We start from the raw sequence: 27074 nt of genomic DNA, 5'->3' as shown, positions 1-27074 counted from the left end.
GATCTCAAAGTCCTCTAATTGAAGATGACAAGAGCCTGTCTTTATGCAAGACAGGCTAAGGAAAATCTGCCTTACCCAACCCATTTCTCCATTGTCCCCAGCAATAATAGAAGTGGACATGGTATATAAGATTGCCTTACAAAAGGCAAATATATTTAATAGTGTATATACAAATTGATGGTTCAATATTGCTATACAGAGCAGGAATATCTTTAAAGAAACCCTGAGCAAAAAGGAGGATGTAATTTTTATTTTACACTTATTGCAACATTATTTCTGGTATTTGTTTGCTATAATGACTAATAAAAGGAATATGTTGAAACCAGATGTTAAAATAAAAGTGGGCATTCTTTCCATTTGTAGCTTATTAAAAAAATCTAGAGAAGAGAGTTCTGCCCCATCAGTTTTGGAAATAGATGTTTAACATGGTAGAGAACAAGCTGAGCCTGAGTAACCCAAGACAACCAACTCCTTTAGCAGAAAGAGTGTCTTCTGTCATCAAAAAGAGCCATCTGGAAGAGTGTTGGCTCCCTGCCAGGAACAAGCCTTTAACAACCACTCGTGGTGTGCTTGAAGTTATAATGTTCATAGCGGCACAACCTGGAGTGTTGGTAAAGGTCCTATTGGAGGGGCAACGTATTCCTCCTCCCGCAGCAGCCGCAACAGGATGTTCTTCTTGTTCTTTGGCCAGCTGTAAATGTGAGTGTTCTGCAGCCAGGTAGGCACATGCTCCTGAAAGAAAACACAAGGAAAATAAAAGCTAAATCCCATAAACCCTTCTGAATCTCTACCAGAATCTTTCAGATTCCGTCACACCCTGCCAGGGAAGATTTAATTCTGTCTGTTCTAGGCACTTCCTGTAACAACAAGAAATGTTAATTTGGCTTCAGAATTGTATTTGGGTTCCTAAATAAATGAACTTTGTGTGATCCCACAGCTTGCCTGTCTCTCTTCTGCCATCACGTTGGCTAATTTCACCATGTTTCAAAGGAAGTCTGATGTCAATGACAAGCATCAAAAAGCTTGTGAAAATAAACAGAGGAGAGGAGAGGAGAGGAGAGGAGAGGAGAGGAGAGGAGAGGAGAGGAGAGGAGAGGAGAGGAGAGGAGAGGAGAGGAGAGGGAGAGGGAGAGGAGAGATTTCAGTGCTCCTAGCAAGGAAAGGCTGCCACCTTAGTAGCTGCTAAAGAATCCATACAGCATGTTCAATATTGGGATGAGGACCAGTAGGGAAAGCCTGGGACACCACAGGAACATTCCACATGCTGGCAGCCCTCTCCCCCTCCCCTTGCACCTTTCTTCACCAAGCACGGTGTGCTCTGACCAACTGAGCAGAAGGCTGAGGCTGATGCTGAGCTTGAGGAGAGACTAATGCATCTCCAGATTAGCGGGGTCAAACTTCCACCAATCCCTGCACCCTGGAAAAGGTGCAGTTCTTCACAGGGGTTGGCTAATTCCCATTAACATAATGAAGCTGGGTCCACCATGGCACTGGAGAGTGACAGCCAGCTAACGGAGATGAGCCTGCTCAGACCTCATGTTCCCATGTTCCCACAGCCTTGGGAGGTTTCCATATGGACAGTCTGGATGTTGGGGTGAAGGGCTATTATAATACCAGTAATTAACAAAGGAACAGATCCTTGACCAAAACCAGTTCATGGTCACCATAAGACAGAGATTTATTTTGGAATTGGAAGCACCAGAACCTAGCCAAAATGAGACAGCAGGTAAGCAACGTGAGGAGCCAGGACATCCAGCACTTGGTCCCTGGACCTCTTATTTAGCAGTGTTTTCCCAAGATAGCCCCTGTTAGGAGCAGCACAGTTCCTGTCAAGCTAGTGGAGCTAGCTCCATGAGGGCAGAGCAAAAAGCTGCTGGCATGCACATCTCTGGCACCTCGCCAGGGGATGCCCTGGCATGGGCTGCACACGTCCTGCTGCCAGCACACAGCCTAGCTGCAGTCCAAACCTTTCATTGCCATGATCCTGCTTCTCAAATTGGCTGTCTTTTCCTTGGCCTGTACAGCTGTAGGAACAAGGCTGCATCACTTTCCTTGCTCAGGGAGCAGTTTGTGGTATTTGATGCAGCCACTCTGTTAGAGCTACAGGATTTATGCATAGGAAGAAGGAGGTGAGTCACACAGGCACCTACAGATCCATTAGTGTGAACTCACCTAGGCTGCTGAACAAGCAGCTTTGTGACTGGCAGAGGTATCTATCAAACCCGACCTTCCTCTTTCTCCAGTGGCTGAGAAAGGATAGGCTCTGGTCAGTGGTCTCCTAAGTGAAGGTTGTTCTTCCAGATGGACTTCTCACTGCACAGGGGTAAGATCCCACAGCATTCCCTTTGGTAGGAGCAAAAATAAGGCTTCTTGCCTCCACCTGCTAGTCTTTTTATTTTGGCATTGGAAGGGATTTTAATCTTTGTGAATTTTACTCCTTTGACAAAGCTCTTTGGAATTGGCCAAGAGACAAATGTGACTGGGAGAAAGAAAGATAACTATGTTTACATGCACATACATACCATTGTTACATGGAATTTGTTTCTTTACTAAATCTTGTTAAGAGCTATAGAAGGAAATGCAATTAAATATGGCAGGGGTTTTACCAAATGAGCCCTTTCTCTACCTTTGATAAGAAACTACATTTTTTTACAAAGGAAATACAGGAGATATAGTCAGTCTGGACTGCAGAAATGCATTTGATAGAGGTCCACGTGGGTAACTCAGTTAAGATGGAAATTAGTGTGAGAAATGTGTAGTAGGTAAGAAATCAGCATGTGGGGAGATATCACGAGAGAGGTGCTATTCATCCAGAGACAAGCTCTGTGCCTTGCTGCCAAAACTGCTCGTGCAGTTTTGTTTAATCCCCTCCATAATGAAGTCAGTGCAAAAAGCACCTGGACATGAATCAGCTCTGGCAATAGTTTTAACTTGAGGGAGGGTGTGTAGGGGTAAAGGGTAGCTCTAGCTGCTGTTTTTACCCAGAGTGAGAAAGGGGCTGTTCCTTGCCACACAACAGCATCTGTCACTGCAGGTGGGAGTAATGGGAAAATTGTTTCTGTCCTTTACATTTTTAAAATCTGGCTGTGTATCTGTGAGCTGAGAGGAAATTCTCTCTATGCCATAGGGAGAGTATTTGATAACTCCCCAGTTCAAACTGGTAGGAATAGGGCAGAGTGCATTGGTGTAGAGGACAGGAGGGTTCAGGCTGTGACAGCAGAGCATGGTTTGACATCTCCTGCCATCAGGTGATGACCAAAGCATTAAGATTCCTCCAGATGAGGAGGACACATTTCTGTGGTTTGTTGTGATGCAAACCTTGAACCAGCAAGACCCATGTTTCCTTTAGCAGTGTAGGACTGGAAGCTGGAAATGCCAGTTCCACCTTAACCGTCTGTTGCGCATTCCTCGCCTCATTATTCAGTTTCCTAATGAACGCTCCTTGGATCACACAGATCGCTTCCTGTTGGAGGTCGACTAATTTTCACATACCAGCAGTGCTTTATGATGTGCTGTGTATGAGATTAACTCATCTAATAGCCCCATCCCCAGATGAAACCTCCAAATCCTAATTTTCTGCTTTTTTCCACTGCCAGCTATGCTAACACTTGAACGTATAAAGGACAGTACAAAAAAGACAAAATTGAAGTAATTTGCCTGCCAACATCATCCAATTGTCCATGTACTTGGCAGGTTTTTAGGTACCTCACTTCCTCTGACTGCCTCCAGACTTCATTACTGCAACTTGTTCAGGCTCTGGTGCTCTCCTTCCACCCATGATGTCCCCAGTTACATTATCATTAAGCAGCTAGATGAAGGTAGGTGATGTACCAAAGGATTATGCTGAGAAAGAGACTAAAGCTTAACAGCAGTAGAAAATGCTGATCTGCATAATTTAATGAGAAAGGCACTTCTTGAAAAACTGAAGGGTTATGTGGACTACAGAGGAGGGACAGGAAGGATTCCAGGAGCCTGATGCCTTGATAGAGGCAGCTGGATAAACCAACCCTGGAAATTCCTCACAGACCACTGTCTGAGAGAACTGCTGCTATACACTAAAGAGTCTTCTAAGAAATAAAGTTGAGCCCAAATTAACATAACTTACTGTTCTGTCTCAGAGCCCCAAGACGGCTATAGTGCCTCCTGGAACACTTTCCTCTGCAACCCTTAAAGTGCCATGTGGCTCTAGACTGTGTGGTCTGTTCACATGGTGGGCACTCAAGTAGCCCCAGGGTCAGGAGCCCTTTTCCCCCATCAAACCCTGGCTGAAAAAATGCTGAGTGCTTCTCTGCCTTTGGCCTGCCCAGTTCCCACCATTGCTGTCTTCCAGGTACTTACTTAAGGTAAGCAGCAGACTGAGATCCTTCAGGAAGGGATCTGAATGACATGAAATACCAGAGGTACTGTTCAACCCACAGGACCTCACATAATTTACAAACCCAGGGACATATTTTCAAATTTCTGACCTTAAATTTCTGCTTAAATAAAGAACTTCATTACACTAAAATCCACAAGTGTGGTGGGACTGCACAGCTTTGATAAAATTTAAACCATTGATAACATTGTTTAAATTTTGATGATAGAAAATTTGGGCACCCAAAGAAATATAATGTATTTTACTATACTTTTTTTTAAATGCAGCTGTACCTAGGGGCAACATGATAGCTAACCAACAGTGCACAAAGCATTTAGTTATGCAAAGTAAACATGGATACAATGCAGGAGATTGGGAAAACTATAACTGAAGTCTTTTAATATTTTTGTCTTTGTAAAAATCCAAGAGATTTTCTGAGTGAGGTAGAAGAGATAGGAATCTGTTGCATTACTTATTTCTTATTCTCAAATGAATCTTCCAAACAAGTAAGGAGGGCAGATGAAATTGCAAGTCCTAAAAAATCTTAGTTTGCCTTTGATGGGCCCGTCACAGTTCAAGAAATAGCCTAGTACTTCAGTATTTATTATACTCTTTATTTTTATTTTCTCAACACGCCCTCTTCCAGACCTTCTCTTCACATCAGTCATAAATCCTGCCCATCTCACTCATCAGCATTGCATTTGGATAAATTATAAAAGGGTTAATATAAAAAGCGTGCTTCCTGGATAGATTGCCCCTCTCCATTTAAATTCTTTCAGTGCACAAGGCAATTGGAGTTTTAGCTGTACATTCATAATCAGAAATACATTTATACGCTGATTTATGTTGTGGATGAAATGTTTTTTATTTGCATGTACACAAACCTATGAACTCTGGAATACATAAACCTGTAAGCTTTGAATATTACTTGCAGGCTGTTAAGAACCAAGAAATTGTGTTTTGGTTTTAAGATTCCATCTGCTGCACTGTGATCAAAATAATATGCACTTAATCATGTGGAAAGTATATAAGCATGCATGCATGTTACCTTTTTGGCATTTGGGAAAAGCACAGGGATGAATCTGAAGTTCATACTTCCTTGCTGTATAAATTCAATCTGCATCTAGAACAGAACAAAAAGCCAGTTTTATTGTAATAACACGACAGTTTTTCTCTGCATGCATCTGAACCCTATGTATAAAAACATTCCTTGCTTACTTAAACTGCTCTTCTGTTAAATGAGTTGATCTATTGCTGGTGGACTCGGTGTTGTTTGGTTTGGCCACTTAATCTAATTCTTCATTGCTACAGAAAGGATACAGGAAAGATCTGTCAACATTTCTTGAAAATTCAGTTTCATGGTGTGAAATAATTGTGGGTTTAGCTGCAGGTGCAATCCCATGAAATCCATCTCGAACTGGTGCAGCCTGACTTGACTAACATCCCTGTTTGGCCTACAGATGGGTGAAAGATTTCAGCCAGAGGCCAGGTCTGCGTCTGAGCCAGGGCCCAGCCTGTTCCCCATGGCCCTGGACACAGGCATCCCAGGGCTGGTATGGACAGCAAGGTACTGCTGAGAGCTCAGCTTCTGAGAAACCTGACTGCAGATTCCAGCTGGGGGATCAGATGGGTTACAGGCTGAGAAAGGCAGCTAACTGCAAACCAAGGCAGAAAGGATCAGCTTCATGGCTCTATGGGCTCTTCTGGGCTAAATGTACATCCTGTCACAGGCTGTGGAGATGGGTGTCTGGTCCTCTGGCACCTCTCTGCACTCCCCAAGAGCCCCACATTGCATCTCTGGCCTTTGCTTTGCAATTCCATCCTTCAGTCAGCTCTATTGCTGCCTAAGAAAAGATCTCAGCTCCAGGATGGCTGAAGCAACAGGGGCTGGTTTAGAGGAGGAAGGTCAGACACTGTTAGATAAGATTGTGCTCAAGGCTGTACAAGGGCTCAAGAAGGTGAAGGAGGGGAAAAACAGCGAACAATAAAGAATATGAAGAAATAAGATGAGCATGTTTAATAGGATTTTTCTTCTTTGAACCTCTTAGCAGATGTTAATGGCATACGGAGCTGATGAGAGGAAGGATTAATGAATTCCAAAGAGGGGTGTTTAACTATGGGGATCAGGGAAAACAAAGCAAAGAACCTGCCATTTGGAGACAGATTTGTCTTTTGAGAAGAAGAGACAGTCTTTGTAAAATAGCAAAAGCATGTCCTTGCTTACCATCCTGTGGATGTATTTAGTATGTAAGCCGTGTTCATCCCTGTCCAGCTGGGATTCAGCCCCTTCCACATCCTGTTTGTATTTTGGACTGATTGCTATGATTATCATCACGGTCTTCTGTTAGGGAAAAAAGCACTTTCATGAAATTGAGAAACGTGGCGTGTTTGGTAGAGGCAGATCGGAAATCTGCCAGTTTGTGTTTTAAGTGATCTTTGTGTTCCTGGCAAACACAAGAGGATCTCATTCATTCTGGCAGGAAATACAGGAGAACTCACACACTCGTTCTCCTCGTTATTTCTCAACAGCTCAATATAGAAAATCTAAATGTCAAGAGATGTATTAGCAGCTACCAGTTGACACTTGGAATCCCTGTCATAAAAAGCTACTTTTTTATCAGTGTAGAGTGTCTATGTGCATACACAGAAAACTTTTGTCTTTAAATTCAGACCCAAATGTTTTCCAACAGCTTATGTAGAAGTGCACCTCTTTAGTCATCTACAGCATTTTATACAAAAAGCTGCTAAAGACAGCGGTCTGTGGAAGCTACTTCTAGGACTCTCAGTGGCAGAAATGATGTCTTTTCTTGCTGATCTTAGTGGCAAAGTGTGCAGAGAGGTGGCTGTGTAGAGAGGGGGGCTGTTGTGGATGGGCTGGGCAGGTTTAGGGGTACCTGGCAGCTCTGTCATGATGGGCTGAAGGCAATGCTCCTCCGCCTTGCTAGGACAGCCCAGATCCTGCCTCTGACCTGTTTAATCCCAGCCCCACACTGAGCTCAGATTTCCAGAGAGGGGCCATCCTTTATATCTGGGAAACATCTCTCCTCCTTAATGGCAGGCCAGTTGAAATGCAGCAGATGAAAGCTTCCTACTTGTGTTTACCTGGGGCCTGCCTTTCATCCCCAGCACATGAAGCCTGTGTAAGGCTTCCGAATCTTACAGTCTGCCAGGCATGTAATTAACTCTTTCCTTCTGTGCTGTATCAAGAGAATCTGCCCCACCATAGGGTCAAATATGGTAAGGAGCCATTATCCCTTTCACTGGTTCAACATACTCCTGAATTACTTTTGCTTGTGCTTGACATGTGTGTAAGCACTTACAGATGTTGAGGGTTTGCAAGAGACATGCCCAGTTGCACACTTTCCTCTGCTTGTGTCCAAGCAGTCCCTTCCTCCACACACATGTAAGGGTTTTGAAGTTAGAAACTGCCTCTACGGTCAGTGAGAGAAACCAAATTTTCTGGGGTCCTCAGGTGGAGGCAGGAGATTGTTCTCTGCACATACTGGTTTCTCTTACTGACTGTGCACAAGTCCCAGAGGAGATCTGCCAGCTTGTATTTTAAGTGCTAATGATGTTTTTGGCAAAAGCAAAGTCACCCTGTCTTCTGGTTTCATTACCTACATTACACACAGTGAGCCCCAGCCTAATTTGTCCTGATGCAAGCCCCAGTAGGCATGACTGCATTTCCATGGCAGAGGTCCCAGGCTGGCTCTGCATGCAGTTGTATCCTGCCTGCATGGACACCTGCAGGAAACCTGTGTAGGGCTGCCTCAGATGGCTGTGTTTCCTTGCTCAGGTGGAGGAGAGTCCAGCACTTCTGTCATCCTGTTCCTGAACCATGGAGATCTGGCCAGAGTGAGTCAGAGACCCAGCGGACACTCAGCAAGGCAGCCCATGATGGCTCCTGTCCAGTGACAGAATTGCCAGTTTGCACCCAGCTGTGCTGGTATAGTCCAACCACCTGGCTTGATCCTAAAGGAGATGTGCACTCACTGCTCAGGGGACCTTCAGAGGAAGTTGTTGCTGCTGCAGGGAACAGCACTGGCAGCAAGATAAATCTCTGGTTTACTGCTTAGATAGATACAAAGTGATGAGAGCAAATCTATACATCAACCAAGAGAATACCAATTTCCAGTTTACATGTAGGATGGTTTATCCAGAAGAAGCCTTCAGCGTTTTAGATACAGGTAAGAGGGATGAACATTAGCCATGACTATGCAGCCTGGGATGAAATACAGGTATCATTGTAACCAAGCACAGCTAAACCCCACTATTTAAGAAGGGGATGGAGGAATAACTTTTCCAATGGCAGCTTCAGGCTGGATGTAACAGGCAGCAATAGAATTCTGCAAGAATGCCATGATTAGCCCTTCATTTCTTAAAGAAAGAGCTCTGGGACCATCAGATACAGATGTGAGAGAGATTTGCCTCTCTCTGTGACACCTCTGCCATTTCTACAGGGGCAGGGAAGACAACAGTAGGGTCTTGTATTTTCATTCTGTCCTTGCTGTGTATTAGAATAATTCAACCATTTTCCTCAGGTCACCTCTGCTATAAACAAGGTTAAATTGCCCTTACATACATCACCTAGGTAGCGCTCCATCCACTTAATGATGTCAATACCTCGTACCGTGTCCTCAAAGATATCAATCTGCAAGAGAATGAAAGTCTGTAGTGAGCATCCCTTCACCTTTCCTCCCCATTTTAGAGCACTGATAGAGCACCTACTCCTTTATTTGTTTATGACAAGCACTTCCAATTTCCTTAGGAAAAAAAAATGTGAACATGCACATCTCCCCTTTTCATGCAGTCTGAATCAAGCTGGACAGGCAGCAGGCAGAGAGGGGCTGCTGCAGGCACATCCTTGGGCTCTCACTCAGCTGGCCCTTTGGCTGGCTGCCCTGCCAGTGCCCAGCTCCCAGGCATTTTTTACTGGACAGAACAAGGTGCTGCCCACCTTCTCCATCTGTATAGCTGAAAATGCCTGCTATTTTCTGACTGCAAGGGTCTACTGAGTGGGAAGCTTTAGCTTCATATTGAACTAAATATTCAGGGTGTGTGGTGGGAAGTCAGCCAGGTCACTGATAACCGGGTGCAGTTACCCAGACTTCAGTGACAGACTTCACAGGACTGAATATGACCAACCCTGCTGGCTTCTCTGCACAGCCAGTAAACCCAGGAACCAGCAATCAGTGACTGTGACCAATGGAGTAATTATTAACTTCTCCAAGTTTTTGAGATAAGAGTCATGATCTGCTCTCATGTCTCAAGTCTTTCTTTTTCCCTTTCTGAATGCAGAGAGCCCACTTGTTTCCCTGCTTTGGGGCCATTTTGCTGTATTTGTTACTCTGCAACAGGCTCCAAGTGTTGCCTGTCCAGCAAAGGTGCTATTAATGAGCCTTCTACTCTGTAAAGCTATGGTGCCCAGAAGCTTCCTTATGAATTGATCATAGTACAGAACTGCTGGAGAGAAGTATAATTGCAGTCTCTGTAAAAAAAATCTTTGATTCATGAAAATAAATAAGCATGTGCAAAGCTCCCCACTGAGTCTCATTCAGTTTAATGATAGCCACTTGCTTAAATGCTTTCCTGAATTGGAGCCAAAGACTGAAGGTTGAGGGGTCAGGTAGCATATGCTCTTGAAATAAGAAAATATGAATCAAGATTTTGATGAACACTGAATCCTAGAGCCTCTGTGGGCCTCTAAGATGAAGCAAACTGATGAGAAATTCAGTAAAAATCAGAATGGCTTATGGGATTAGAGAGTATGACACAGACCTTTTCAGGCCAATGATTTTCAGAATCCCTTTTAAAAGTATAACAAAGCAAAAAAAACACAAGAGATAGGCTGTTTCATTAAGTTGTGTGAATTTTAGAATCTACTTTTAGTTCTTTTTTAGCAGAAAGTTACTCACATCTATATAGAAGAATCAATGATATAACAGCATTGGAGAAAATAAAAGGTAGGATGGGAAGAACATAAAATTGACCTTTTGTAATCCTGATATTACAGATCACATATGAGACAATATTAATGGAATAGCTCACAAAACCTCATATTAATTGCCCATCTGGTGTCATTAAGTGAAATTTTCCAGGATCATTATAAAAGCATATTTCAAAGCATATAACAAAATTCAGTTAAAAGAAGAACAAACAAAGAGGCAGATCATTTAAGTTACAGCTTGCAAAACCGAGGCTAGTTCATCCTATCTGTATCTTCTTTAGCCTACAAAATGTGATGATAACCAGAAAAACATTTAAATGGACAGTGTATTGCTTCTGCTTTTTTTAAAAAAACCTCTTCCCTGGTTGAAAGCCATTTTTTTTCTGGAAGGAATACTTACAGCAGTTTGAAATCCATTTACAGACAGGAAGTTCACAAATTTCATAACCTCCACTGCCGTATCCACCGAGTAGGTTATAAAGACCTTGCCTGGGAGAGAGAGTCTGTATGAATACATAACACATTTAAATACACCATTCAGGGGGTGAGACTGTCACAGCCCTCCTTTAAATACACCATACAGAGGGTGAGACTGTCACAGCCCTCCTTCACCACGCTGCAGGTTCTGCCCACTTAGGTCTCTTTGGATTGTTTACAAAATGGATGTGGGATAGTGCAGTGGCTCAGTGTTGAAACCAACCCCCTGTCACAAAGCCCTGCTCTAGATTTGAGCTCCTCCTGCCTTACTGGCAAGCTGTAGAGGATATATCCCTCTGCTGCTCCCCCTGCCCTGTGGCCAGAGCTGCTTTCTCCCGTGCTTGGTCATACCTGAGCCTGGGCTCTCACCCACAGCTGGAGTTGCCTGCACTGGCTGCAGCCAGCACAGCTTTCCCCAGACCCACTGATATGACAGAGCTGGAGGGGCCCTTATGCATGTCACACTGCCTGTCCTTGGAGCAGCACTAACACCCTGTGCAGGCAGGGTGCATGGCTGGTGACAGCAATGCCCTTGCCCTTGTGGGAGGGGTTTTCATGGCTTTGCATCAAGGTAAAGCAGCTGGCTGATCTAATCCAGCTGTGCATCTACCACAGATGACCCTGTTTTACCCAGTAATTCCTCCATCTAGGACACACTAACTGATAAAGTAGGGTTTATCCAAGAGTGGCATCTGGTATCATCACTCACTCCCCTGCAGGCCAGAGAGGTGTGACTCTCTGGATTTGAAAGGTGATATGCAGAATGAAGAATAAAGGAAAAATCAAAACCTCAGGAGAGCTGTGGAGGGTTCTTAGCAATGGTACATCTCACGTACTAGTCAGACTGGCGTTCAGTAATAAGCTATTTTTCTGAAACCTAACTTTCCCCTAGGAGTTGGAAGGTGAATGCATCTGTGGTGCTGGTGGCAATAGAAGCATGTCAGTCAGAGCCTGTGCTGCCCTCAGCATGTCCCAGAGTCCTCTCCAAACTCACCAGTTCAGGGAGAAACTGAGGTCAGGGTTCAACATATTTGTCTGGTTTGGGACAGGCAGAAACACTTTATACCTCAGGCTTTGTTTGTTTTTAGTCTTTTACTGTAAGCTCCAGCCCCTCCTGCCTCAAAGGGACATCCTGTTTAGCAAGGAGTCATGAAAACAATCTGAATTTACTTTTTGTAAACAAAATAACAAACAATTAATGACCACTCTGTTTTCAGGATTCAATGGGGTAATTCCATCCCACCAAACACAGACACTCACACCCAAGAGATGTGGTGACACTCGGTATTTTCTTTTCCTGTTGTCTTAGTGTCATTTCCCCTGCCTTCTCCTCCCCCCCTTCACCACTCTGGAGCTCTCCCACCTAAAGCTGTTGGACCATGTTGTAAAATCTTGCACAGAACAAATTTGCTAACCACTTACGCAACTCCTCCGGCAGATTGCTGGTTCTCAGAGTTCCCCTGGCTGCAGGGTTACTGAGAGGTCTTGGGACAGCAGCTGGAGATGGAAAATTGTCAGAAGGACAACCACATGCTTCATCTGGTCCACAGGCCTTGGGGGGCAGCTGACCATTGGGTGGCTGGTTGTATACCTGGTTTCTACAAAGAAAAGCAATGGAGGATTTGGAAAATACTTATTTTTAGGCAAAATTCAGAATTTCTTCTCCTGTTAATAACACACTGAGAACTTTATCTGCATATTAGCTATGAAAAGTTCTTGCAGAAATGCTTGGCTCAGCACATCTGCTTAGTTATTACAGTGTCTTTGGAATGGATACCTTGGTGACAGGCCATCACAAGAAGCAGTTTATCGGGGAAACATTAATCACAGGAAGTAAGGCACATCATAGCTGAAAGCTGTTCAGTTTGCAATTAGCAGAAGCAAAGGCTGTTTCTGAGTGAGAAATAATGGCATGTCATGGAAGTTGTTATGCACATATGGAAGCGGGGTGGCCCTTGGGTAATGTCTTCCCATTATCTAAAGAACCTTTCATGGCACCTCAGATGCTCTCATGGTGTCCTGTGCAGTGCAAGAGGCTCAGAGAAAGCTGGAGACTGGGAAAATGGGTCTACAAGGGCACTCCAGCTCCACCTCTGGAGGGCCTCCAGCCTTGGACAAACCCAGTGTTTTGCCAAAGGGAACAAAGTTAATTTCTTGTCCAGCAATGGCAGACCCAAGCAAGAGTTTCTCATGTCAGTGACTGGCAATCCAGACCTGCAATAACCTTGCCTAATGTCTTCTCCATTGTAGCAAACAGACAGAGAGGGAGGATTTTAGGAAGCTTAGCAGTTCTTGTCCTACACTTTGGCTTCGGATTTTAAGTCAACGGGAAGGTGAATCTATAGATATTTTTATGCGAGGTGTGCTTGCAATCTGCTGGGTTGAATCTGCTGGATGAGTTCTAGGTTTCTCTGAGAGCTTTTCCCCACAGAGCCATGATGCTTAGTCAATCAAGACCACTCTCTTTTTTTCCTTAGCCTTCCTTAAATGAATGATGACAGGCTGGTCGCAGCATGTTTTCTGTTGTCACATTAAGATTTGGTTTATTCATTTCGGTGCAGATGTTTTCTGTTACAAAATACTCTATAGGCAAACATTACCAGCATAGAACTGCTGTTTCTGGAGTCAGCCTGCAAGCAGCAGCCACACAGCCACAGGACAGATCCTGACTATTCTGGATCTCTTTCAGCAAAAGAAAGTACTAACAAAAGCAACACATGCCTCATCAACGGCCACAAAAAACACTACCTGGTGGCTAAGTTACAGATCTTCCCAAAACTCCACCTTATTTAACATATGTGCCAAAAATCAGAAGTTTGGTATTAAACTTTACTACTGCAAAGAATACCCACCATTTCCCAATATTTTTACATTTTCATACAAACCCTTCAGTGCAATTCTCTCTGCTGCAGGCACTCCCTGATCATGCTGTCACTTTTCTGTTACAGTCCTAAATTTTTCAAAGGCCAGAGCAGAATGATATTTCAACTGACTGCCCTCTTTTGTCCTGCCCATTCTCACAGTTCCCTGCCAAGACCATGTCACGTAAGTGGACATTTTCAAGCACAGATGCCTGCAAGTTTAACACCTCTACAAGTATTGTGGCACTTGAATAAAAACAGTCTGATTTCAGATATTCTCAAAACCTGAAGCTTCAATTTGTTTTTAGATAGCTGAGTCTGAAGGAACCCCTGCATGAATAGGATTTCCCATCTGCTAATGAGATACTTATAAGAATCGAAGGCCTGGTAATTAATATCTGAAAATATATTAGTCAAAAAGCCCTGGATGAAAAGTGCCAGGCATTTTGCTATGAAAAATCATAGAAAAGGCTGCAAACTGCAGTGCAGAGATATATCAGCAACTGATGAGATTTCCTCTCTTTTTCTCTGCACCACAGAAGATGTAAGAAGGAAGTCACTGGAAGCCAGTGATTGAGTTGTCCCAGGCTGGTACAGTGTAAAGCTGAACACCCAGCAAGCCACCAAACTGACCTTTGCCCGTGAGCAGGAGAGCTCTAAGGTTTCAACGGAGATATTTTTCAACCCCTCATCCATTTAACCTTCAAGCATTTATCTTCCTTAAGGCATGCATTTCAGGGTGTGCTCTGACAACCTATCAGGTATCCGGCTTTGAAGTCCTTTAGGAAAGGGTCAGGCCCCCATTGGGTGTACAACAGCAAATAAAGAAAACAACCCAGCATCTCACAGTACAAGGATTCAGAATTACTGGTTGAAAACCCACAAAAGCAGATCAGAGGAACTTGCACTTCCCACAGCCCCCACCCCGCCAGGCATACTTACGGGAATGGAGGAGGACCAGGGGAGGAGCACGTCCTCTGGGGTGGTCGGTCTCCAGTGCCTTTGGGAGCACGGAGGTTTGAGTAATTGGGGATGACTTGCTGGGCCGGGCGGATAACTCGCATGCAAGGTCCAGGAACAGGAGGAAGTGGTTGTGATGGCTCAGCAAAATGTTGGTAAGGAGCTCTGCCATCTGGGAGGGTGAGAAAATAAAGGCAGCAACTATCATTTCAGCCAACACATTTTTGCCTCAGTTTGTGTTTATTCCTTTCCAGGCATGTCTCAGGAAACTGAGCAGTTTGGAGGCATTTGCAGGTATCTCACTCTGAAAGGAGCCAGATGAAGGAATGTTTTGGAGTCTGAAGCTTGCTATTTCCCATCCACATACGGCAGGGTTCAGATCCCTGCTCGGGGCTGGGCTGTTGGGACAGCTGACAGTTAAACATTCAGAGCTGCCTTGTCCCTGTTCTTACTGTGCTTCAGTGTTTTTTGTTGTTTTTTTTTTTTTTTTTTTAATTTCATTTTGGCAATGACTTGTGAAAATGAATCATCCCAAAGTTCTCATGAAAGCAGATGCAAAATCCTGGAACAAATCAGTTTGCAACACTAAGGCTAAACAGACTGTGATTATTGTAAATGAAAAGAGGAAAAATAATTGCTTAGTTTGTTACTTCACCCTGTGTGAATTTTCTGTCAAAGTGATGTTTTAAGGACTTGCTGCTGCTCCCGTTGCCATCCGAGAGGCTGAAGGGGAAGCCCAAAGTGATAATTTTGCTCAAGTAATTCTGAAAACCTTTACTGTTGCTAGCCACACATAATACTGATTAATAACTATTGTACAGTGGAACTGTTGGCATAAACTGAAAGAGAAAGCAATGTAAGCTGTTTGTTTCCCAACTGGGGAAAAGGAATTTTTTTTCCTCTCAGTCTTTCTGCTTGTGGTTTTCATTAGGCAGCAGCTCTGTGCACTTCCAAGCTGCTGTGTGCAGATCAAAGTCCAGCCTGGCAGGGCTTATTAGCACTGCATGATTACGGTGTTATGAGCTGTCTCTAAAAGCTGCAGTACTCAAATGCTCTTTTCCCCCAAAACTGGTTTCTAAAATCCTTTTAGCTATTTTTGGGTCATGCCTTCCTTTCCCTAGCAGCCATGAGGACCATCTATCTTTTTTTTTTTTAAGCAAGCAAACAAAGCTTTAATGGAATACTCCAATTCCAGGAGCCAACACTAAAGGAAAAAAACCCTCCAACCAACCCCATAATTACACAGATTCCTGATGATTGTGAGTCAGCAACATTGTATTTGTTGAGATTGTTTCAGGAGATTTTCCCACCCCCCTCTTAACTATTTGCAACAGGACAGGGTGAAAGGGACTGGGAGAACCATACTGCAAGTCAATATGGTTTCCTCCTGGATCCCTCATGACCAGCTCTAAGGAAAGTGACAGGGATTTGAGACACTGGGTTTGGTTTGGAGGCTTTAAGGCCAATGTTTCACCAGTTTCCTTTAGATCTGACTGCTGCTACAGTGTATTGGATGCAGCCACAGTTCAAAGCACAGCCTGGCCAGCCGTGTGTGCCCACACACCCCCACATCCCTGAAAGACTGAAATTATGGCCCCCGGCACACGGCATTGCTGTGAACATTTCTCTGACTTCAAGAAGCAGTTTTGTTGTTGTATCTCAAATAGCAGGTGCCCCAGCCAGCTTAGAGCCTCCAGGCACAGTTGCTATTCCCCAGGGGGGATGCAGAGCTTTGTTGTGGGTTGCCACTGCCCAACAATTATCCGAGACACACGGAGCTGTCAGGAGGTGATTTACGCTGCAGCAGGCATGTGAGAAACGGGAGTACAGTTGCCAGCTTCTTGGTCCTGACCAAATCTGCTCCAGCCATCTGAGTTTACTTTACTCTTTTTGCCCTCTGGATATGGCTGGAATGGTAGTGATTTTTCTGAAGAAAGCCTTTTAGAGTTTCTGCTTTCAAACAAAATGTCCTCATCCAGTAAATGTCCTACTTCTCACGATGCCTGCTTGTGGAGGAGGTAAACTGAGGTAAATAGTGAGGGGTGTTGTGCAACCAGCTCTTTGTCTGCTTAGAGCTGAACTGAAAGGAGAAGGTAGGAAAGGAAAACCAGAGGACATTTTCCAAATGTTAAGCTGTAGATGTTGTTGAAAGCCCATCTGTAGCCCCTTCCCCTTTGCAGAGTTGCAAAATCAGAGCTGGAAACCGAGTTTCTGAAACCCTTCTATTTCATATACCTAATTATAGCACATAGCTGAAATGACAAAACTCCTTAAACAGATGCAATATAAATGCTGTGGAGTCAAAAAAAGGTTAAAAAACAAAAAAGGTTTATCAGAACAGGCCTACAGCTTTTTATTACAAAGCCAGTCCAAAACAGGTCAGGGTCTCATGAGCCTAATGTAATATAAATTATATTAAAACAATGATATTGCTGTTGAATGTTCAAAGCTCACTTCATAACAGATAAAAATCTCAGAGACTGAAAAGGAATACTAATTAATAGCAGGCTGCAAACTGCACTGTAGTCTCCCAGAGCCAGAACGCCCATATTGAGGGAGTCACATCAGTGCTCAGCAACACAATCACCAGCAGCTGAGAGGGCTCCATTTTAAGTAATGAGCTTTCATTTCAGCTGACAACAGAAAAAAAAATTAGGATGATGGATGTCACGCTCTTTTCACATAGAAATAAAACACATGGGTGAGTCTGGTCATAGTGCTGGGAGATACTATTTATGGAGATCAAGGGTAATCTCCCATCCTGATCCTGGCAGGAAATTCTCAACTTTGGGGATCCAAGGGGGAGCAGGGAAATCTATGAAAACAACAGTAATTGAGTGGGTATAGGAGACTGCTGAATGACTGATGCAAGGAGGAAGGAAATGACTAGAATATGAAATAACAGCAGGGAGAGGCTGTGCATGCTCAGCGTGACCGACAAAGGCTGGTTTCTAAGCAAAATCATTCGCCTGCACTCGATGAGTAACCGCGACCTCTTTAACTTAAGAGGTTCAGAGGTTTTGCAGCAGAGAGTCAAGCCACATAACCTAAAAATCTGAAACTGTAAAATGGACTGCAATTAGATGTTTAAAGAGCTTAATAATTGCATGCTGTGCTGGAAACACGCCCTTGGTGAACGATGGCTGAGACACAGACAGAGACCCTCCTGTGGGGCAAGAGGTGCTACTCACATGGGCCTGGCGGGGGCTGCTGTGCCGGGCAGCCGTGCCTGAGGCAGCCGAGGGCCTGCGAGGGCGTGTTGGGATGGGGCAAGTGGTGGCACACAGGGCACTGCTGGTGCTCAGGTCCCAAAAACTCTCTGGAGATCAGTGGTCCTGGGAGGTCCTGGGGGTTCAGCACAGACACCAGCGGTAACGGGGGCTCCAGGTGCCTGATGCCCATGACGTCTTGGGACTGGGAGTTGTACCCGGTATCTACAGTCCCCAGCTCTGTCAGGAGTCTGTTTCCTGAGGGTTGCTGTGACTGTGAACTCCCTTGGCTGCTCTCCTCCAGTGAGTCCTCAGGAACATCAGACAAGATCTGCTCTGATTTACTGGACTTGTGCCTGGTGTCAGCTGAAAGCTGCGATCTTGGCTGCATGCCTGGCTTGTCCATAGCTATAGAATGTGTCTTCGAGGGAAATACTCCTGATATTGATTCACCAGGGGAACAGGAGTGTCCACCTCCATGAGGATCAGTATATTTTGACCACAAGCTGCTGTCTGGCTCCACTGACGGTGCTGAATGATGATGTGCTTGTGCTCTGCAAAGGCTAGAGGGATGGGCCTGAGGTGTTCGAGCAACATGTGAGCTCTGGGCCTCCTCATCCTCCATATCCTCTCTGGAAGGCTGCAACGCCTTTTCCAAGACATGTTCAGGTAACTGGGACCACGACAGGGATTCATCTACTTCGACTGGTATGCTTCGACCCACGAAAGTGCCTGAAAAATTGAGAGAAGTATCACTGGAGATGGACAGCCACACAGTCAAATCATGTCATCCGTCATCCTTCACTGACTGTGAGCTGGAATACTGAAGAACAATATGTATTCTTTATAATCTTTAATGCTTTTTAAAAAGATGGTAGAAAACAGCAAGAAAGGTCTGGCTGACTTTTGGCAAAACAAGAAAGTAGAGGGTTAGCTGGAGTGAAGCTAGTAGGGAGTTATAATTTGGACTAACCTGACACAGAGGCCATTTCCAAAGTTTTTCGTTGAACCGGAAGTGAGTCAGCTGCCTTACTGCAAGGCCAGGATTTTTCAGCAAACTGGAAAACAAGAAAAAGGACTCTTGTGAACACGGTACTGTTTCACATGGGCAAGAATCCTAAAATAACTCTATCTCAGATGCTGGAAAAGAAACAGCAGTTTAAGTTTTGGAAATTGTGTTGCGCAAATCAAATGTTTTTATGGGATTTCTGAAACCTACTGTTCCCGCTGACACTGGAGGGGGACAAAAGCAGATGAACTGTCTCTCAGAAGTAATTCTGGTACCTGTCAGTAGATCAGACTTAGGTCTGGAGGTTTGGTTTAGGCATAATTCAGGCAACACAACCACTTGCAATTATTTTACTCCTGACCTTCTAATAACAGCTGATGCGCCGGATCTAGACTTTATGACACACCTAGCTGAGTAATTTCAACTCGAAATCTTGTTTCCAAGTGCTGCTGCTTAATTTATTGTACCATTTCTTCCACTCTACCATCACATGACTCTCATTATTTTGAATTGTTGAAAATTAAAAGATAATTTAGAGAGATTAGTTATTGGTTGGATTTTTTTCCTCTTTCCTTCAGAACTGACTTGGGCCTAAAACAAAATTATCACTTTCTTTTGGGACTGCCATCCCAGTAAATTTGATCTGGCCAAGTGACTCCAGATGATGGACACCTCTGCTTCACCCCAAGTTAGGATGACAGCAGCAGTGATGGGTGAATGCTGAGCAGGAAGTGCAGCTACCTTCATCCTCTTACAGGGTGCAGCTCAGCTTCCTCCCAGCAAATTCTCTTCTTTACCATGGAGTATAGAAAAACACGCTTGGTGCTCATCATTTCCCCAGCCATTCACCTTATATCAGACTGAAGAAGGTTAAAATCCCAAGTAGGAGAGTTATCAGAGGAGAGGGAGCTAAGCACTCAAGCAATGGGAATGACAACATTTGTTGAAAGAATCTGGCCTGAAAGCCTGGTATAAAAAGTCAAAATCACAATGTATTTGAAGAACTTTTAGAGATCCAAGGGTTTCTCCCAACTTCAGTCACAATGTTTTGAACAAAAAAGTCAAATGAACAACAAATTTACATGATCACTCTATAAAAAAGAGTTGAACAGGATCACAGAGAGGTACCAAGCAGCTTCCCAGCCTTTACCCTGGCTTCCACAGTGATTCTGTAAAAGCAAATGTTGTGCCCCATGTTTACAGGGCAAGGTCGAGGCTTTTCATTTTTGCTGATCAGATCAAATGATACATACTTCCCCCTGAAAGTACCTCTGGCACAGAAAATTCTGGGTGTAACATTTGCCGGGAAGTAGGATATAAACTGTGCTTTGCTGCTGGGCTGCAATGTAAACATTCCTCCTCTATGTAACTTAAACCCCATCTGTGCAGAAGATTTGCCATATATTCATACATAGCCTATGTTATATTAAGCACATCCACAGGGAGAGTTATCCTGGGATAATTACAGTGGGATAATTACACTGGTGAATTTTCCCATGTAGGCAAGTCCTCAGAGCAGCGATTAGCTGCACGAGCACAGCACACACGCTGCTGCTGCTGCTGCTGCTCTGACAGCTGCAGCCCCTGCACGAGCGAGCTGGGTCTGGTGCCAAAGCAGCACCCGGCTGGAAAGGCTGACAGTCAGCTCACCACCATCTCATCTCTCCCTGAGATTTGCACCCCTTTTCCTCTACACCGGGTCACAAACATCAGCCAAGCCCGCTGAGTCCTGGTTTTCCAACAGGCATAACTGAGGTGACGGGAAAGAGAAAACCTGGAGCTCTCACACCGCTGTCAGGAACTTGATGCTGTGCAGGGGTGGCCAAGTGTCCTTTGCCTGGGACCTTTGGTCACAGTCAGTTTAAATGATGACTGCCCTGGGGTGGTGACTCACCAGGGCAGCACAGCACAGTCAGATTTACACCAGCCAGGCTGTAAAACTGCTGAGTGGTCCCCTGACAGAGAAGTACCTGGGAAGGAGAGGTGTCAAATGCCCTGCAAAGTATCTGTCTTCTGCTTACCTCAACAGTTTTGTAAATCTGACCCTTGGATCAGCTGGCCTTGAAGTGCCTGCTCAGACATGCTTCAACGTGAGGATATCTCTGTAGGTTTGGTCATAAAGTGAATGACTGCACTCCAGCAGCACAAATCACACTGCAATCTCTTATTCCCTCTCTGAGCATCTCCAGTTAACTGGTTTCTTGTGCAAAATTCACCCTGGTGTTCACAAAGCACAACTCAGCTGAGCACTGGGGTACAGCTCCACCTTGCAGGCCACATGCATTGTCTGATCATGCCTCTATTCAATATAATCCTTACCAAATATACAAACTTGACCCTTCAGAAACAAATTTGCAATGCTTCATGCACCAAGATGCTGTTTTGATGGTCTCTGAAGTACCTGGGTGAAAATACTAGAAAACACTTTGAATTCGGATCCTCTATATTCAATAGCCTTCAGTTTAGCACCATGCCAAGAAGAACAGATTTCTGTGGAGAAACTGAAATCTCAATCCAGAGCTCAATGAAGTAAATGGAAATCTTTCTATTGACTTCTGTAGGTTTTGGATTGGGTGTCAGATGAGAGTTAAAAGTCACTAAATTCCTTTGGAGGCTACAACCTCCAAAGTTCTTGGTTTTTTTTTTTTTTAGTTCCATTGCTAACATCAGACTATCTATGAAATGAACTGCATGAATCTAATGAAAGGGACAACATGGGCAAGAAAACTTCAGGTTTGCTTTCCTAAAGTTTGTTATTTAATGTATTTAATCTGCCTTTTGGAGAAGGGATATTAGGATTCTAATAAATTGTTATCACAAATCATCAGCCACTAAACTCTTCAAACATCTTGCTTCAGAATATTTCAAAAATGTCTTTACTATTAAACTCTGAATGGATAAATGCCTCTTTATCTCCCTAATCAACTTAATATTTTAAAGGCAGCCTTATTTCCTTCCTGTGTAACATGACCTCAAAAAATTACTCCAAATACCTGAGTGAAATAATTTGGTCAGAGAGAAGACACAACTAATTTGATAGCTTATATTTTTACCTGCAAAAAATTCTAGGTTTTTTAGATAGGTTTTTGCTTAGACCATGCTGCGGGGTGTAAGCAAAAGCTGAGCTTTGACACCCACGCACAGCCCCTGCTCTCACAGGATCAAGGTAGGAGGCACCAAGGGGATGAGGGCTTTGGCATTAAAAAAGTAGGAAAAGTGACTTCATCCTCCTCCTCCTCCTCCCTCAGTAGCCCTGGCTGGAGAGAGAAGCTGTTACAACAGCAGAGCTCTGTCTGTAGCAATGGCCCCCGGGATAAATTAACCCCAGGACATGCTGAACATCTTTTAAGCAATGCTGGCAGTGGCATGTGGATGGGAATTCCCAAGAGAAATCCCCACACTACTGGAAATATAACAGATTATTTAAAAAACATCCTCCTCCAAAAGCAGTACTTCAGGGTGCTGTTTTTGCTCAGCTGAAGATTCTTGGCTTTTGGAAAAAGACCCAAAAGAGCCCATTATCCCTGTATTTTATGATGCCTTGTGCTGCTGAGTTTCATTTTGCTTCCTTTGACTTTTCTAGTTAGTTTATCCTGCCAATACAGTTAGGCATAGGGCAGAAAAATTACCTGCTTGGTCTCCTATGTTGAAGAAGTAGAGGAAAGGAATGCTTCAGCATACTGAAATACCCTCAGAAACCTGTAGCCTGATCCCTTCTCTGGCACAGAGGCTGTTGCAGAGCAGAGATCGTGCCCAGCCTCATTTGGAAAGACACTGCAGTTCCAAGTCAGTTCATGATATTGCCAGAAAATGTCAAGAATTTAATATCCCCCCTGCACCTCTGACTATTCAGGAGATTACTGATAACCAGCTGGAGCCACTGCATGTATTTCTGCCTGTAATAAAGTAAGGAGGCCCTTCCTAGAGGGACAGAGCCTGGACTGCTCCCAAAAATGTCAAGGGAACTCCTTACACCACTCTTTTTCCTTCCTCTCCTTATACACCCAGTTCTGCAATGTGAATTAATTCAGCAAATAACCTTTGTGGGTGGGTGCTCAGTGATTAAAGCTCCTGAGAAGAACCCCCCTTCCAGCTTCCTTGGGAGGCTTCCCACACCCAGAGAGCTTCTGCCAGGGAGACAGGGGACGCCACCCAGAAATCCTGCTTACATCCAGCTGCTGCTGGCCATGGCCATTCCTGGAAACCTGCAGGGAGAGCATAAATGAAGGGGAGCAAATTCTTCTGCAGCACGGCCTGAGCACCCAAGTTTGAAGCAATGGCCAAAGTCCCCTAAAAATCCTCCCACAGAGGCAAGGGGACAAGGGGAAGGGTGTTGGGCTTAGCTCATCTGTGCTGTTTTCTTGCAGCTGATTGCAAAATCCATCAGGTATTTATTTCATCTGTTTTCCAGCAGGAAGACTTGTCAGGATGCGCTGTCCCAAAACACACACACTAACCATCTATCTGCTTTTGATTAGAAACCTTCTGTCATGAACAGAGAGAGAGACTGCAACATGAGCATGGTTGTGCTCTCTGCTGCTTCTGGAGAGGGGGAAAATATTTTTGCTCTTTTGATCAAAGTTTTATTTGTCTACCTTGTTAAAACAGAAAACATTAGGATGAGAAAGAAACCTCACCTTCCCTGGTGCACAAGACACAAGGACAAGGCTTTTATTTGCCAGTCACAGCATTTCTGAAATGGCATGGGTAGAGATTAAGGCAAAGCTGAGATCACAAGGGGTGGGGACAGACAGGTATTTCTTGATTTCCAAACAATTCCTGTGTACTTTGGCTGAATCCCTTGAGCTCCCTGGTGCTGCTGATATCCATCTGCAGGATGGGAGTAAGTGGATGCAGAATCTGCACGCTGCTGTGAGAATGCACATGCTGAGATCCCAAGGAATGCTGTTGCCATGGGGTGAGATGAATGTATGTGTGCAAGAACACTTGCTCTAAGTGCTGCTCTCTCTACAGAAACACTAAACACAACTTTCCTCAAAAAATCCCAGAGGGAAATCCTTACAGGAGGAGCAAGTGCAAATGTGGGAACTGGTTTGGGTCTACAACTTAAATAAGCACTGCCAAGGAAATCCAAGCTTCAGAGTTTTGCACTTCACTGTGATAATTTCAGCTGCTGTCATCACGGACGCTGACCCTCTCCCTTGGGTACCCTCCACAGCAAAGACCAAGACAACATGTCACATTCCTACCCCAGACTTTTAGCTCTCTAGGGCAGGTAATGCTTATTTTTATGACTTCTGGAAAAATTAGAAAAAGAATAAGGAAACAATGTTCCTCTGGCTATATGGTTGCTCTCATGTATTTTCTGAAGCCACGGCAGAAAAATCTACGTGTGCCAGAAGAATATACCTCAAATCATGTCTGCATGGCAAACATCACATTCTCTTTTGCAGCACTAATGCTGCTTCACTGGACAATCCATGGTGCAAAGGCTAGAGCAGAGCTGATATTTTTTTGCCTTTTTAGTGTAGACATCAATATATATGTTGAAGGAATGCTGGGCAGTATGCAGTAAGAAACTAGTGTCACCCTCTAGCAAGATCCAAACAGGCATCTCAGATATAGGCAGTTTTCTAAACTTTGTGAAATATGAAAACATCTACAATTATCTTCAGTATCCTTAAAAATGTGATTGTTTTCCAGAGGCTACTTCCTACCCATTTCTGGTGCTGAAAAAACTCTCACAGGCACTTAAGAACCCCAAGTCTGGGATGTTCCATAGCGCTGGAACATCCAAAACTCCTTTAAGAAAACTGGGGCTGACTCAATGGGGTGGGATGAGGGGATTACTCTGAGAAGCCTCAATTTCTTCAGTACAGCTTCATGCCTTACACTGAAGGCTCTGGTTCCCGAAGAGCCCCTGGTATTTCACAGGGCTGATGTCTCTCCCACCCCCAGGCTGCTCTGCAGCGTGGTGCGTGGGCAGCGGGAGGCTGAGGGAAGCCTGCGGGACCTGACGTGTCTCCCTCAGCTGGCGTGAGAACAGCCTCGCTCGCTTGCAGTCGTGAAACGTGCAGAAATGTGTGTATCCTTCAGACATGTACCCTCTGCCACACTTCAAAAGCCACTGCTGGCGGTGGGGGGCACTGACAGACACTGCACATGCCTTGCTTCCTGCCTTAGGAAAACAGAAAGAAAACTCAACTCCATTGGAAAATAAAAAAATGAAAAATACAGCATGCTACCATACACTACCAGCACTCTGCAAGGGCAAGGTCAGCTTCAGAGGCTGATGGCATTGCAGGCAGCAGCACCACAGGCAGCCACCTGCCCACCCTGGCCCAGCCGCCCATGCCCCTCGCATCCCTGTCTCTGGAATCACCCACCATGGGTGTCACAGCAACATCTGGTCATGGTGGGGCACTGGTGTGGCAAGTCCAGGCCTTGACCCACCCAGGGCTTGCAGGAAATGGGAATTTCTGGTCTCAGGGCCGCTGGTGGTGGTTGAGGACCAGTGAGCCCAGATGTGCCAATCTCGGTGCCCAGCCAGTGCTAACCCTACAAAACCTGTATCCTGAAACTGGGTGAAATGGGAGCAGGTTTTATATGGCTGATTTTATCCTAACAAAAATACCACCACCTTGCTTCCACGTGTTTCTGTGCCAAGGGTATAGAGAGGACGAGAGAAAAACGATGTGCGATTCTGTTTCCTTCACACCTTGCAGCCACCTCTCCCTCACAGACGGGGACGGGAAGGAAAAAGGAGAAGGAGAGGGAAAGGGAGAGGGAAAGGGCCATCGGCCAACACACCACCTTGAGCCTGCAGAGCCGGGCAGGGCGGGATCGGGATCAGGCCCGGCCGCCAGTCATTGCCAGGCAACTACGTAAATAGGCAGGACAACATTTCGACACCAGGCGTGTCCGTCCCCAGCGTTTACCCCAAACCCCTCCTGATTAAAAAAAAAATAATAAAAGAACAAGAACCAGCAAACAAAACAAACTGCAGCGAAATGGCTGAAACATGTTGCAACCATCTGTGAGAGTCGGGCTCTCATGACACGAGAGAGGGGGAAGAAAGCGAGCGAGACAGCGATTTGAGGGGGGAAAAGAAGCCCCAGCGAGAGCCCGGCGCGGGTCAGCAGCTGAGGGCAGGCGGGGGCCGAGAGAGGCGGCACCTCCGGCACTTCTTACCTTGCGGGCGAGGGAGCTTCGCGCTGGGCTGCCCCGGGAGAGCGAGAGGGCTGCGCGCCTCCCGCGCTCCCCGCCGCGCCCGGGGCTCCTTCCTCAGCCGGCCGGGCGGCTTTCCCTCCTTTTACGACACCCTCCCTGCCTGCCTGCCAGCCTCTCCCAGGTGAGCGGCAGAACTGGCTCTGCAGCAGGAAGTGGAAGAGCACGCAGGGCTCGGCGCGGCGGGAGAGCCTCTGTGGGGGAGTGACACTTGGAGGGAGGCTCAGGGCTCCCCGGCCATGCTCCGTGCGGCTCGCCGCCTCTCCCGGGAAGCCGGGCGGCCTCTGCCTGAGCGCCGCGGAGAAATAACTCAGGGGGAACCCCAGTGTGGTTCCTAAACGGTGTGCCTCGTCGGGAAAGTCATCCCTTGCTTTCGGCCCTCGGCCTCCTACTGTCGGTGCCAAATGTTAAATCAGCTGTGATTCAGACTACTGAAGACAATCACATGATGCGTGTAAGAACTATATAAAGAACAACAAAAAAAGGATTTCTCGACTGGTTCTTTCTTTTAGGTTAGATTTCTAGACACTTTCAAGTTTCTACACTCTCAAGGAGCAGAAACGGTTTTCCTACCAGCTGAAACTTCCTCATTCTCTCAGCTCCTGAGAGCCGAGCAGCTCCGGAGATGCCGGGTGAGCTGCCCCAGGAAAGCCGCCCCTGGAGAGCCGCTCCGGCCGCTTTGTCCCAGCCCTCAGCACTGTCCTGACCCTCCAGTCAGCGCATCCCCCTGCCGATCTCCAGCCGCATTTTCTCAGTTTAACCCTAGAAGGAGGTTCGCTTAGCTAGCTGCAGCCTGGCCACGGCTCCTCATCCTCTAGGTGACCGTGGGCGGACACCACTCGCTGCCTCAATGCCTGGCAGCTCTGCCTGGGTACACAGGGACATCTAAACCATCCCCCGAGCTCTGCCAGTGCCACTGCTGCTCCTTCCTGTGCCCTCCCTGTGACACTGGCGGCGGAGGAAGGAGCCGCATGCCCAGCATTCCTCTCCCCAGGAAGGGCTCTCTCTGCATGCCCACCACTTTGCCAGCCCCTCTTTCTGCTCCAAAGGCAAAGCTGTGACCCAGGCA

The 27074-nt window shown here is 45.5% G+C and overlaps 1 protein-coding gene across 7 annotated transcripts; it reads right to left on the bottom strand.

Moving 5' to 3' along the window:
• Positions 1–193: 193 nt before the first annotated feature.
• TRAF3IP2 (TRAF3 interacting protein 2) lies at positions 194–26151 on the bottom strand. Of its 7 annotated transcripts, none has more exons than XM_058802309.1 (10): positions 25970–26151; positions 18782–18866; positions 17791–18540; positions 14582–14771; positions 12201–12376; positions 10702–10790; positions 8937–9005; positions 6579–6695; positions 5403–5477; positions 194–732 (listed from the first exon to the last, which is right to left on the bottom strand). In XM_058802309.1, exons 2-10 carry the CDS (start codon positions 18795–18797, stop codon positions 586–588), a joined length of 1629 nt encoding a protein of 542 aa, XP_058658292.1. In that variant the 5' UTR covers positions 18798–18866; positions 25970–26151; the 3' UTR covers positions 194–585. The 7 variants fall into 7 exon arrangements, 5 of the variants coding, with proteins under 5 accessions (XP_058658292.1, XP_058658295.1, XP_058658296.1 ...); XR_009274564.1 differs by having other exon boundaries at positions 588–732; positions 8942–9005; XM_058802310.1 differs by lacking the exons at positions 194–732; positions 5403–5477 and adding an exon at positions 5634–5659.
• Positions 26152–27074: the final 923 nt, after the last annotated feature.

The sequence above is a fragment of the Ammospiza caudacuta genome, chromosome 3 (assembly GCF_027887145.1).
Source record: "Ammospiza caudacuta isolate bAmmCau1 chromosome 3, bAmmCau1.pri, whole genome shotgun sequence".
Taxonomy (NCBI): Eukaryota; Metazoa; Chordata; class Aves; order Passeriformes; family Passerellidae; genus Ammospiza; species Ammospiza caudacuta.
This window is presented reverse-complemented; position numbering and strand designations above follow the sequence as displayed.

Bases quoted from the DNA above. Each gene is read 5' to 3' on its own strand.
- TRAF3IP2 (XM_058802309.1), bottom strand. The intron at 9,006-10,701 runs GTAAGTATTCCT...ATTCTCTTGCAG, and splicing joins TAAATGGATTTCAAACTGCT to ATTGATATCTTTGAGGACAC. The intron at 6,696-8,936 runs GTATGTAAGGGC...TTTCCCTAACAG, and splicing joins TGGAGCGCTACCTAGGTGAT to AAGACCGTGATGATAATCAT.